General features: G+C 32.4%; 1 protein-coding gene across 1 annotated transcript; it reads right to left on the bottom strand.

The window, feature by feature from the left end:
• Positions 1–8,977: 8,977 nt before the first annotated feature.
• LOC139527622 (toll-like receptor 4) lies at positions 8,978–11,892 on the bottom strand. Its single transcript, XM_071323156.1, has 2 exons — positions 11,844–11,892; positions 8,978–11,646 (listed from the first exon to the last, which is right to left on the bottom strand). The coding sequence occupies exon 2, from the start codon at positions 11,618–11,620 to the stop codon at positions 9,119–9,121; it is 2,502 nt and encodes an 833-aa protein (XP_071179257.1). The 5' UTR covers positions 11,621–11,646; positions 11,844–11,892; the 3' UTR covers positions 8,978–9,118.
• Between the last annotated feature and the right edge of the window lie 310 nt (positions 11,893–12,202).

Genomic DNA, 12,202 nt, shown 5'->3' with positions numbered 1-12,202 from the left:
GTTCTATGTTTTGATCTGTTTATTGTATATGTATTCTGCTACATAATAGTTGCTCTATGTGATATAACATTTATAGATAGGTGACCAATTTAAATGGTCTTTTCACAAAATAAAGGTCGAAATGTATTCTCAGAATCCCATTAAAGAAAAGGAACATGAATTTGGAAGAATACATAATCTCATTTAAAAAGTCATACCACGCAATTGACTTGTTAGAAATTGGAAGTTAGGGTTATAAGCAGCCAAAAAATATCTAAACTGAATCATCTTTTAAAAGTTAAAGCCTGCACATTTTGTGTAGATGACCATCTTTCATGATTATATATAATTGCATAGGCAAACAAAAATATCAAAGTACCATGAAACTAATTTGTAATGCTAAAACACTGATAAGCACTAGATTGATTTGATCCAGATGTTTTGAGAAAAACTCTGACAAACTGTCACAGAATTTTATCAATGATAGATAGGAAAATTATCTAAGAGAACATTTGTTTCTGAAAAACTAAAAATCCATCAGTGGCAGTTATTTTACAGAGTTTTCACATTGCACTTTTTGTTATGACTATCTGAAATTGCTAAAAAAAAATGTGAAAACAATTCACAATTGTTCATTCAAAAGACTTAAATGATGCACTTGTAGTGAAGTTTATATCATCAATGTTTCTATTGCATTTAGTCACCTTTTTTGGCTCACCTGGCCTAAAAGGCCAAGTGAGCTTTTCTCATCACTTGGCGTCCGGCGTCCGGCGTCGTCGTTAACTTTTACAAAAATATTCTCCTCTGAAACTACGGGGCCAAATTAAACCAAACTTGGCCAAAATCATCATTGGGGTATCTAATTTAAAAAATGTGTCCGGTGACCCGGCCAACCATCCAAGATGGCCGCCATGGAACATAGGGGTAAAATGCAGTTTTTGGCTTATAACTCAAAAACCAAAGCATTTAGAGCAAATCTGACATGTGGTAGAATTGTTAAACAGGTGAAGATCTATCTGCCCTGAAATTTTCAGATGAATCGGATAACCCGTTGTTGGGTTGCTGCCCCTGAATTAGTAATTTTAAGGAAATTTTGCTGTTTTTGGTTATTATCTTGAATATTATTATAGATAGAGATAAACAGTAAACAGCTATAATGTTCAGCAAAGTAAGATTTACAAATAAGTGAACATAACTGAAATGGTCAGTTGACCCCTTTAGGAGTTATTGCCCTTTATAGTCAATTTTTAACCATTTTTCGTAAATCTTAGTAATATTTTACAAAAATCTTCTCCTCTGAAACTACTGGGCCAAATTAATCCAAACTTGGCCACAATCATCTTTTGGGTTAGTAGTTTGTAAAATGTGTCCGGTGACCCGGCCATCAAACCAAGATGGCCGCCATGGCTAAAAATAGAACATGGGGTAAAATGCAGTTTTTGGCTTATAACTCAAAACCCAAAGCATTTAGAGCAAATCTGACAAGGAGTTGAATTGTTTATCAGTTCAAGATCTATCTGCCCTGATATTTTCAGATGAATCGGACATTCCGTTGTTGGGTTGCTGCCCCTGAATTAGTAATTTTGAGGAATTTTGCTCTTTTTGGTTATTATCTTGAATATTATTATAGATAGAGATAAACTATAAACAGCAATAATGTTCACCAAAGTAAGATTTACAAATAAGTCAACATGACTGAAATGGTCAGTTGACCCCTTTAGGAGTTATTGCCCTTTATAGTCAATTTTTAACCATTTTTCGTAAATCTTAGAAATCTTTTACAAAAATCTTCTCCTCTGAAACTACTTGGCCACAATCATCTTTTGGTTTAGTAGTTTGAAAAATGTGTCCAGTGACCCGGCCATCCAACCAAGATTGCCGCCATGGCTAAAAATAGAACATGGGGTAAAATGCAGTTTTTGGCTTATAACTCAAAACCCAAAGCATTTAGAGCAAATCTGACATGTGGTAAAATTGTTTATCAGGTCAACATTTATCTGCTCTGAAATTTTTAGATGAATCGGACAACCTGTTGTTGGGTTGCTGACCCTGAATTGTTAGTTTTGAGGAAATTTAGCTGTTTTTGGTCATTATCTTGAATATTATTATTGATAGAGATAAACTGTAAACAACAATAATGTTCAGCAAAGTAAGATTTACAAATAAGTCAACATGACCGAAATGGTCAATTGACCCCCTTAGGAGTTATTGTTCTTTATAGTAAATTTTTAACAATTTTCATAAAATTTGTAAATTTTTACTAACATTTTCCACTGAAACTAATGGGCCAAGTTCATTATAGATAGAGATAATTTTAAGCAGCAAGAATGTTCAGTAAAGTAAGATGTACAAACACATCACCATCACCAAAACACAATTTTGTCATGAATCCATCTGCTTCCTTTAATATTCACATAGACCAAGGTGAGCGACACAGGCTCTTTAGAGCCTCTAGTTTAAGAAAAGTGACTTCTTTTAACTGATTATCACATTTACAGATAACTTGGTATATAAGCTTTGGATTTCAAATATTTTGGCCACGAGCATCACTGAAGAGACCTGTATTGTCGAAATGCGCATCTGGTGCAGGAAAATTAATGTTATTGGTATAAATGATTCTTATGACACCTAGGATAGAATTTTACCTAGTGACTTTCTATTCAACTGACTTTGTACTTATACTTATATTATTCTAGTAAGCTTTAAATAGAAAGATGTATTCTTACTTCCTGCTTCATGATTTATTGTGCTCCACAATATTAAGTATGATCTGGAGTTATAAATGATGTCATAACTATTTTAGGCTATGCTATCAAAGCAAGCAACATCACATTGAATCAAATATAAGTATTCAAGTTGACCTTAGATGAATTTGGTTAGATTTTTTTATATCCCTCTTGGTATAGCTCTTCATGTGGCTTTTTATGCATCATTGGCTTAAAATGTTTGGATGGTTTGAGTATTCCTGATGAAGGTACATCCAGGAAAGGTCTTCTGAGGCTAGGTTAGAAGTTTAGAAAGTGATTTCTTGTCTTTAGCTTTTGCTAATGTGCGTAGTCTTTATGCCTTTTTGTATTTCTTTGTTGACATATTTGGTTGTTTTTAAAATGATTAAGATTATAACATAAAGTTGACTGCTATAACTCCATTTTGACCTTTTTACGTATTAAGGTGGTACCTAACACTACAGGGAGATAACTCTGTAAAGTCAGCGAAACGTTTTAATGACGTTGTGTTGTAAAAGGAATATTAAGCTTAAATTTTTCAATGATCAAAATTGGTGTTTGTCAAACTGCTATATAACCAGTGTAATTTTTCTGACACAACGGTTGGTTCAAAATTTTTGAAATTTTTATATCTCTGTAAAAGGGTCATAATAAATACTTTGACAAAATTTTATGAAAATTAAACGTGCCAAATTAATTTTAGTGAAAGTGTTGGGTACCACCTTAAGTCTGTTTGTTTTGTTCACACATTGTTGTCAATATAAAGGAATTGTATGCACCTGAGGTAATCCCCAGATCACCCCCAGTTTTTGGTGGTGTTCGTGTTGCTTAATCTTTAGTTTTCTATGTTGTGTTTTCTGTACTATTATTTGTTTGTTTGTCTTTTTATTTTTAGCCATGGTGTTGTCAGTTTATTTTCAATCTATGAGTTTGACTGTCCCTCTGGTATCTTTCGTCCCTCTTTTATGCAAATGTCATACAAGTGAGAAGTTTAGCTAGCTATAAAACCAGGTTCAATCCTCCTTTTTCTACATCAGAAAATGCCTATTCCAAAATGTAAGGAATATGACAGTTTTTATTCATTCGTTTGGTGTGTTTGAGCTTAATTTTGATTTTGTCATTTAATTACAGACTTTCTTTTTTGAATTTTCCTCGGAGTTCCGTATTTTTTTTTTTATTTCGCCTTTTTATCAAACACTCAGTCTTGGTCATCACTTAAAATAGGTTGATAAAAAAAATATTGTATAAAGATAAGGAGATATGGTATGATTGCCAATGAGACAACTTACCACCATAGTTCAAAGGATGTGTCCATCTCACATTGTAAATTTTTACAAATTCTCCTCTGAGGTTAATAATCCTTAATGTAGCTATTTCTGTTCTTGTCAATTGACCCAAATGCAACATAAAGACAAGAACACAGGGATAAGATGTATCAATCTGACCAGACACAAATGTTCGGAATGTCAAGATGCACCCACCTTCAATTTCCATCAAAATGATTTTATGTCTCATATAAGACTACATAAATTTGTGTCATTAAATCAACACTTTTGGTAAATTTAGTTTTTTCTGTATGTGATCAGCAAATATGCTTAGCTATAGAGAATCAACCAATCTGGTATTATTGCCGAAACTGTTGGATGTGTCCTCTGACGGACTGAGACTGCTTTACTTCCTCATGTTACAGTAGTCTTAGATAGGCGGATATGTTATTAAACAATTCGTAACCAATTTTGGGTCTTTAAAACTTGGTTGGATCCAGTCTAATAATCTAATTGATAATTGCTGCCAAAGTGAATCTCAAATCCTAACCAAATGAAAATGTTCTGTACTTATTTTCTACAACTTGTGGTCAAATTTTGACAAGCAGTTACTATTTAGTTATTAATGAATACAAAACGAAACATTAGAGACGAAGAAACATTCTGAAGTACGGAATTAAGGGACCATCAGATATTATAAAATGATGGAAAATAGAAAGCCAAGAACAATTTTAATGATAAACATAAATATACAAACACCGGATGAATGCATCAAAGTGGATAATGAATGGTTCTTTTAAAAAAAAACTGTTACTCACGACATTCTTGTCATCGATTTATGACTTAAACAGCGGCTTACTACTGTTGCCTTTATTTAGAAAAAATAGAATTTTCAGAAATACAAAATTGTAAAAACCTAATGATAAAAGATATTCCTGAATGATGTCACTATACTTAAGTTTAATTTCGGATATTTAAATTGTGCAATATGATTATTTTTTATTGAATTTTGTACGCCTTACAGTGGTCGAGTTCATACTAGTTTCTAGATATTAACTGTTATAGTATTTACATTTTTAACCAATACAAATTTCATATTAAATTGGGATTTTTTTTCTATTTGAAATTACCTTATTTAGTTTGTTTTTACTTTTTAGAATTAGATAAGAAATACATTTATCAAACAATTTCTCAATAATCACAACATTTCTTTCGGTAACTATACTGATAAAAAAAAGTTATTTTGAAATCCCAGTTATGTTTGTTAACTATAATTTCATGTCAATTGAAAAGAATAGGAAACAGGCATATTATATATGACTTCATCGTGAATACATCTTGTGCGTGAACAATTAGTAGCTGTCTTCACAAATGCGTTTTTTAACGGAAATCTGCTTCTTTTTAAAAAGTAAAATATTGAACTCGCCTTTTAATATGAAAATTCGAATATATATTTCTAAAAGCATAACCATTCAACATCATGTCTGTTCAGAATTTCCACGATAACAACGATAACTTTATCTGAATGAAGTGGACTTTGACTGCTGTACCCCTAGTTTGGACATTTTTGTCTGTTATGTCTGTTTGTTTTGGTTACACGTTGTTGTCAACATAGAGACATTTTACGCTACTATCATAGAAATAAGAAGATTACCTAGCTATAAAACATGGTTTATTCCACCATTTTCTACATAAGGAAATACCTGTATCCAGTCTGGAACGTGACAGTTGTTGTTCAGATTGCGTTAGGTTTACTTCTGAATGTTTTGGAGGAATATACTAAACTCCATTACGAAATCATAAATTCTGACGATTGTCAGACTCTATTTGTCTGGTCTAAAACCTAGTTTTTACGTTTCAATGAAACACATTACTAGTATGTGGTTTTCATTTTATTTCATTTTTTTCAAACCGACTAGTGCCTAACAAGATTTTGTGAGGGAATTCGATGTTTGCTATACCATTGTTCATTTCAACGCACTTTATGACAATACCATTGTACCAATCGAATTGAATTATTTTCTAGTATTTTGAGAAATGATTTTACTTTGTAGTCACGTATTGTTTGTTAACATTTAATGTTTTAAAAAGGTCGAATTTTCTGTATAAAGTCAATAATTTTTCTTTAGTTTTTTTTTCTGCCAGGAAACATAACATTCACTCTGTGGTTAAAGTTTTTAAAATTTTAATAATTTTCTTGGATTTGTACAAAACTCGAACAGAAGCTTATTTATGATCAAATGCTAGTATCTAGAAGGAAGTTTTGTTATAATTTGTACCTGTTTTCCGTATTTTACTTATAAATGGACTTAGTTTTCCTTCCTGTTAACATGACATACAGTCTGCAGTTAAATATTTTAAAACATTTATTAGATTTATAAACAATCCTGATTTTTACCAAACTTGTACAGATGCTTCTTACAATCAGAAGATAGTATCACGAGGAATAATTTTATTATTTTTTTCCTCATTTTTGTTGACCTGCGATAACAGCAAAAGTAGCCGAGACACTGGGTTCCGCGGAACCCTTACGAATATTTCTAGGGTTTTTGTGCCAGGATTTTGTAAGTCTTTTTCGATATTAATTCTACCTTAGGTATCTTCTGCATTTTTCAACATTCCGAAAGCTGTCAGAGCTTAATATAAAGTATTTGCTTTGCTTATTGTTGAAAGTCGTACGGTGACCTGTAGTTGTTTAAATTTTCGTCGTCCCTTTGAGTTACTATACTCGCGCTTTCAAAAGGAGGCTGTAAAATTGATGGTGGGAGTCTGTATGTCCGTTCGTCTTACCGTTCCCTTTGTGTATCACCAAGCTCTTATAAACCACTAGCGAGATGTAAATGAAACTCGCAAATGTTTTAACATACGATGATTTTTTTGTACATTCTATTTCATTTTATTTTCAGGTAAATTTTTCGCTTTTAGTTTCTCCTCCGAAACCTCTTAGCGGATTTAATTATCATATTGTAGCGTCTTTCATTTCTTATGGTTTTGATCCATTTTTTCAGGTTTTCCCTTAGCACATTATGGACGTTGTCATTGCTTAAAACTGATGAACCAATATTAGATCATCAACTATTGCTGTACATTTCATTAGTTTTATTAAAACTTTCACAGAATCTTCCCAATATAATGTCATTGTGCACTTTTTTTTGTCTGAATTATTTTTTGGATTTCAATTAACAAATCATAGGCTTGTTGATTACTTCATGTGGGTGTGTTTGCACCATGTTGTGAGCTTTCCTCGCAGTACCTCTTGGTTTTTTGTTATTTTTTTCTTAAAGTCGAATACAATTCCTGGTTCATGAAACTATAACTCTTATATGACGTTATATGTTGCCTATATGTAGGACTCTAAAGTGCGTTGGTACTCTAAAGTGCGACGGTCTACGCTAAAGTACGATGGTGTATCACGCTAAAGTGCGATGGTTGACGTTTGTTTGCTAAAGTACGATGTAATATCACGGTAAAGTACGATGTAATATCACGGTAAAGTATGATGTAATATCACGGTAAAGTACGATGTAATATCACGGTAAAGTACGATGTAATATCACGCTAAAGTACGATGGACCAAAAGGGTAATGTTTAAGGACTTAAAACGTTAAAGAACAGGGGTGTTAATAAATAGCCTTTTTCGCAAAACTAGTATGCTAAGGTTATAATACATATGTGATAGGCTTTATAATTACCGGTAGGCTTAAGTGATTGTTTTTAAATCAAGAAGAACGACCACGTAATTATTGCTTAAATGATAATTTAGGTGTGACAAAAATCTATATATCTTGTAAATGATTTTTTTTTAAAGTTCGGGCCGGTATCAAATATTTGATAACTTTTAAGTTGGCGTACTTGACGTTCACACAGTCTATCACTAAATAAATGTGAACATCTCCCCTGAAAGTCATCATTGTAAATTACAAATACGAAATTCGTTCAATGCGTGACATTTATTTGTTTAAAAAAATCTTAATTTAAATGAGAAAGAAATGCAATGTTCTCCGAGCTTTCTCCTTCTTCGCAGCGAGTACAAATACAATGTACAAACTAATGTTTTAGCTGACAATTTATGATTAACGCATGAAAAAATGTAAAATAAAGGTACATTTTTGTAACTTGTTATAATGTCTCTGATTTTACCGACTTTACTTTTCAATAAAATCGACAATATTTTAAAAACAGGGACCGCAACGTAAACTGCAACATAAACAATGATTTTGATGTATCCGTTAGCTTCTATTAGAAACAAGATAAAGGATACTGATGCACTTTAAGTTAATTTTTTGTTAATCATATATTCCACAATTGTCTTTCGGCATGTTCATTTTCGTGTTTGTTTAAACGACTGTTCACGTCATAATCCAAAGCACGTTTATTACGTCTATACTTTCGCGGACCCTCGCACTTTAGCGTGTGAAGTCATCGCACTTTAGCGAAGACCATCGCACTTTAGCGTGACAATCGTACTTTAGCGTCCCCATCGCACTTTAGAGTCCTACATATATATTGCTATCCTTTAGGCGCAGTGACACAACAGTTAATTTGTGGCAGTTTATGGACGTTGCAAATTAGCACCAATACTATGAAATTCACGGTCATAGAGGAAACGGAGGGAGGTCATTGTGGTCTAATTAGTCGATGTACTGTATCACTGGCTAGTCAACACTGAGGCTTCTAGTTCATATCCATCACAGAGCATGTGCATTGGACTCGAACCATACTTGAATAGATTCGTCAGTTTTACTATTTTTTACTAGAAACAGATTTTTTAATGCATTAAACATATTAACATATTTGTTTTTTCGGCTGCAAGAGTGTTTAAGCAGACAGTCGATGTAAAAGAAAACTTGTTTGGCTCCAAACAGAAAACCAACATTTTTAGTTGCTTGATCTTTCATTTTCCTTTTTGGTTCTTCTAATAAAATACGTCGCAGTGATTTTTTTCTATGTAACATCGTCTTACATCAAAACGCCATAAGGATTACTGTAGTTAATTTGAACTCTTGATGATAGAAAAATAACTTTATTCTATGATAATAATGTCAAGCTTTTGATGTGTCATTTACAGTAACAGAACATTGTAGCAAAAAACACATTATTAACAGATATTATTAAATGACAATAACAATACAGTCATTTTGATTGATTTCAAGCGCTTACAGCTTCCAGCATTTTTTGCCAAAATACGACGTTCCCAAATTCGTCATCAGGGTATTCTATATAAGAATTGGAATCAATAAATTCCATCATCATCAAAGGCAATTCTCTGGGAAGAATATTAGTGAGAAAAACCATGGAAAGTATATTTTCATTTTCTCTTGTGTACATGCTTTCCATTTTTGCCATATTGAACTCAAACCTGCACCAGTTAGAAGCTAAGTAATGAGGACTTAGAATTACAACAGTTTTACGACTGTTGTGAATCGCACTTGTAATATTTGCTGCAATCTCGTTTCCTGGGAGAAAATCACGCTTGTGTAAACAAAGCTTCAGATTACCTACTCCTTCTAAATTTTTGATGACATCGTTATGAACAAAACCACAGTCTTGTTCGGCGTAAGAAATGAAAGCGTCATAGAGATAAGTTTTGTTTGCATGATCTATGACTGGAACATATCCACGGAACCTGTTCTTAGTCATGTAAAAGATATAACGTAGTTTCCATCGATATCGGTAAAATAGTCCGAAGCAGACGATCGAAACAGACACAAAGATTGCGCCGGTTATTCCAATAATTATTACAGGGTAGGATGAACAATCTTTTTTCAGTTTGTTGTAAATGTTATTTACGTTTAAAAGTAATGTTTTCGTGCCGTTTTCATATTTACAAGAATAGTTTTCACGATTTAGTAATATTACTTTTGTTTCCGTCATCCATTTAAGAAATTTTAATGAAGCACATGAACATATAAACGGATTTTCACTTAAATCCAATGACAACATGTGATCACGAGCAACTGAGTCTAACTGACCAATTGCGACAGATCCTAAGAATTGAATACGATTTCTAGATAGGTCAATAAGTGATAAGTTTTTCATTTGAGTCAGTCTGAAATCAATATCTTCAAATAGATTATCATATAACTTTAACACTTCCAATCGTTCAAGAAATGCGAAAAATAAGGGTGGCAAAAACGGTATTCTATTCTGTGAAAAATCAATTATTTGTAAACTTTTGAGCGGTTTCAAAATTTGACCATCTACATCAAATTGAATGCTAAATCCAAGCAAATTATTATTTATATGAAGCTTTTCCAGTTTTTCTGTTCCTTTAAAAAAATATGATGAAATATTAGAGCAATAATTACTCGATAAGTTCAAAAATTTCAGGTGTAAGAAATTCAATAATGGTCCGCGCCAGTGTGAAAGCAGGTTAAGACTGGCATCATAATATTCTAACCTATTTTCCATTAGTTCTAGCCGAGGGATATCAAATTGTAATTGACTTCCTCTCGAGTGAACTTCCCGTAAATTCGTTGGAAACGGAAGTGGGAAATTCACCCTAAAAGCTCTTTTTATACGCTTAGCTTTGAAGTTCGATTCATATCTGTCGGTGGATTCTAATACAGGATTATGTGAAGTAAACTGGAATGACACGTTTAGAACAGAAATGTTCATGTTTCTTCCTTCCAAAATATATTGCCCAAACGTGAGCATGTTGTCGGCCATTGACAGTCTATTTAGTGTTTTTGGCAACATTGAAACTACTCCTGATTTAACATTTTGCAATCTATTACTATCCATATGCAGCTCTCTTAACTTTGTATGCTGAAGGTATTTCAATGTATGACGACCTATTTCTGAATTCATTGCGAAAGTTTCATGTACTTTGTTGAATTTCAGTACCTCAATGGATGTAAACTGTAAATCATAAGTTATATTTTCAATGCCATCAAATTTCAAATTCTCGTTGTAAGAAACGTTAAGATATGTCAGATTTTTCAAACCGCTAAAGGTATTTTTCCAAACCTTTGTCACTTTACAGTGTGATATATCTATGTACCGAAGATTTGGTGTGTATTGGAAAAACCGTGACTGAATGATTCCAATGTCACAGTCTTTACTTGACAAATCCATGTATGTGAGTTTACTGAGCTCATTAAATCCTCGATTAAAACTGTCTCGTGGTAATCCATCCAACTTCAGAATTTCAAGTTCAGAAAGAGATGACAAACTTGGATATTTTTGAGTGGATGAATAATAACCTACGTTACTTTTTAAGTTAAGGTATCTTAGTTGAGGAGTACTTTTGAAACAGTCTGGAGGAATGATATCAATATTATACTTTAAACTATTCGACTCGAGATTTAAAGTAACTAATTCTTCAAGACCTTGAAAGGATTCCGGTAATAATAAAGATATACTGTTATGAGACAAATCTAGGTGTCTTAAGTTTTTAGCACTTCGGAAAATATAGTTTGGTATACGCTCGATTTTATTGTAGCTTCCGTCAAATGAATCTAGTAGAATCGATGAGTTGCAAAAATACGGAATGGCCAGCAGACCTCTACCGGAACATTTTGCTGATATCAGATTTATTGTTGTGTTTAAGGTACATTCACAAGAGGATTCGAATGAGCATTTAAAACAAACGTCACAGTATGCCAAAACTGATAATAACAGTATATATTGATGTACATATAAGCGCATTGTAAAAGACGTTTCTTGTAGTTGACCTAAAAATGAAACAAAAACAATATACATTTTCTGTTTAGAAAAACACTTCAGAGACGAAAGCAATTCTTAAACATATCTTCATAGATAATACACCATCTTACAAATAGTTAGTAACAGTAAAATATTTTTTAAATGAGAATTTTTCTTTCTAAAAAGAGACAAATAAAAAAGAATATGTATAAAAACTATTATTTACCTGTAGCCAGACTCTTTATAATGCATAACCAGTTACGAGGAAATCTTGTATGATTAAAAATACTAAAATGCAGAAATAATTATACAGCAAATATTTCGAAATCTTGCGTTATTTATAAGGATGTAAGCAATAAAAAAAATACACTGTAAACATCACAAGACGAGGAAATTATACAAGGTAATAAAAAAAAATCATTATTAAATCATTTATTAATATAATAGATATGAAGTTCTAGATTGTCTAACAAAGTCATCGCAGAAACAAAATGTGTGGAAAAGACGAACAAAAATCTACAAAATAAAAACTTGAGACTGAGCAACACAAACCCCAAAACCGAAAGAGATTTCAGACGCTCCAGC

This window comes from Mytilus edulis, chromosome 1 (genome assembly GCF_963676685.1).
Source record: "Mytilus edulis chromosome 1, xbMytEdul2.2, whole genome shotgun sequence".
Lineage (NCBI taxonomy): Eukaryota > Metazoa > Mollusca > Bivalvia > Mytilida > Mytilidae > Mytilus > Mytilus edulis.
The sequence above is the reverse complement of the archived record's forward strand: the minus strand, read 5'-3'. Positions and strand labels throughout refer to the sequence as shown.

Coding starts and splice junctions, on each gene's coding strand:
- LOC139527622 (XM_071323156.1), bottom strand. CDS start 11,620: ATGCGCTTATATGTACATCAATATATACTGTTATTATCAGTTTTGGCA.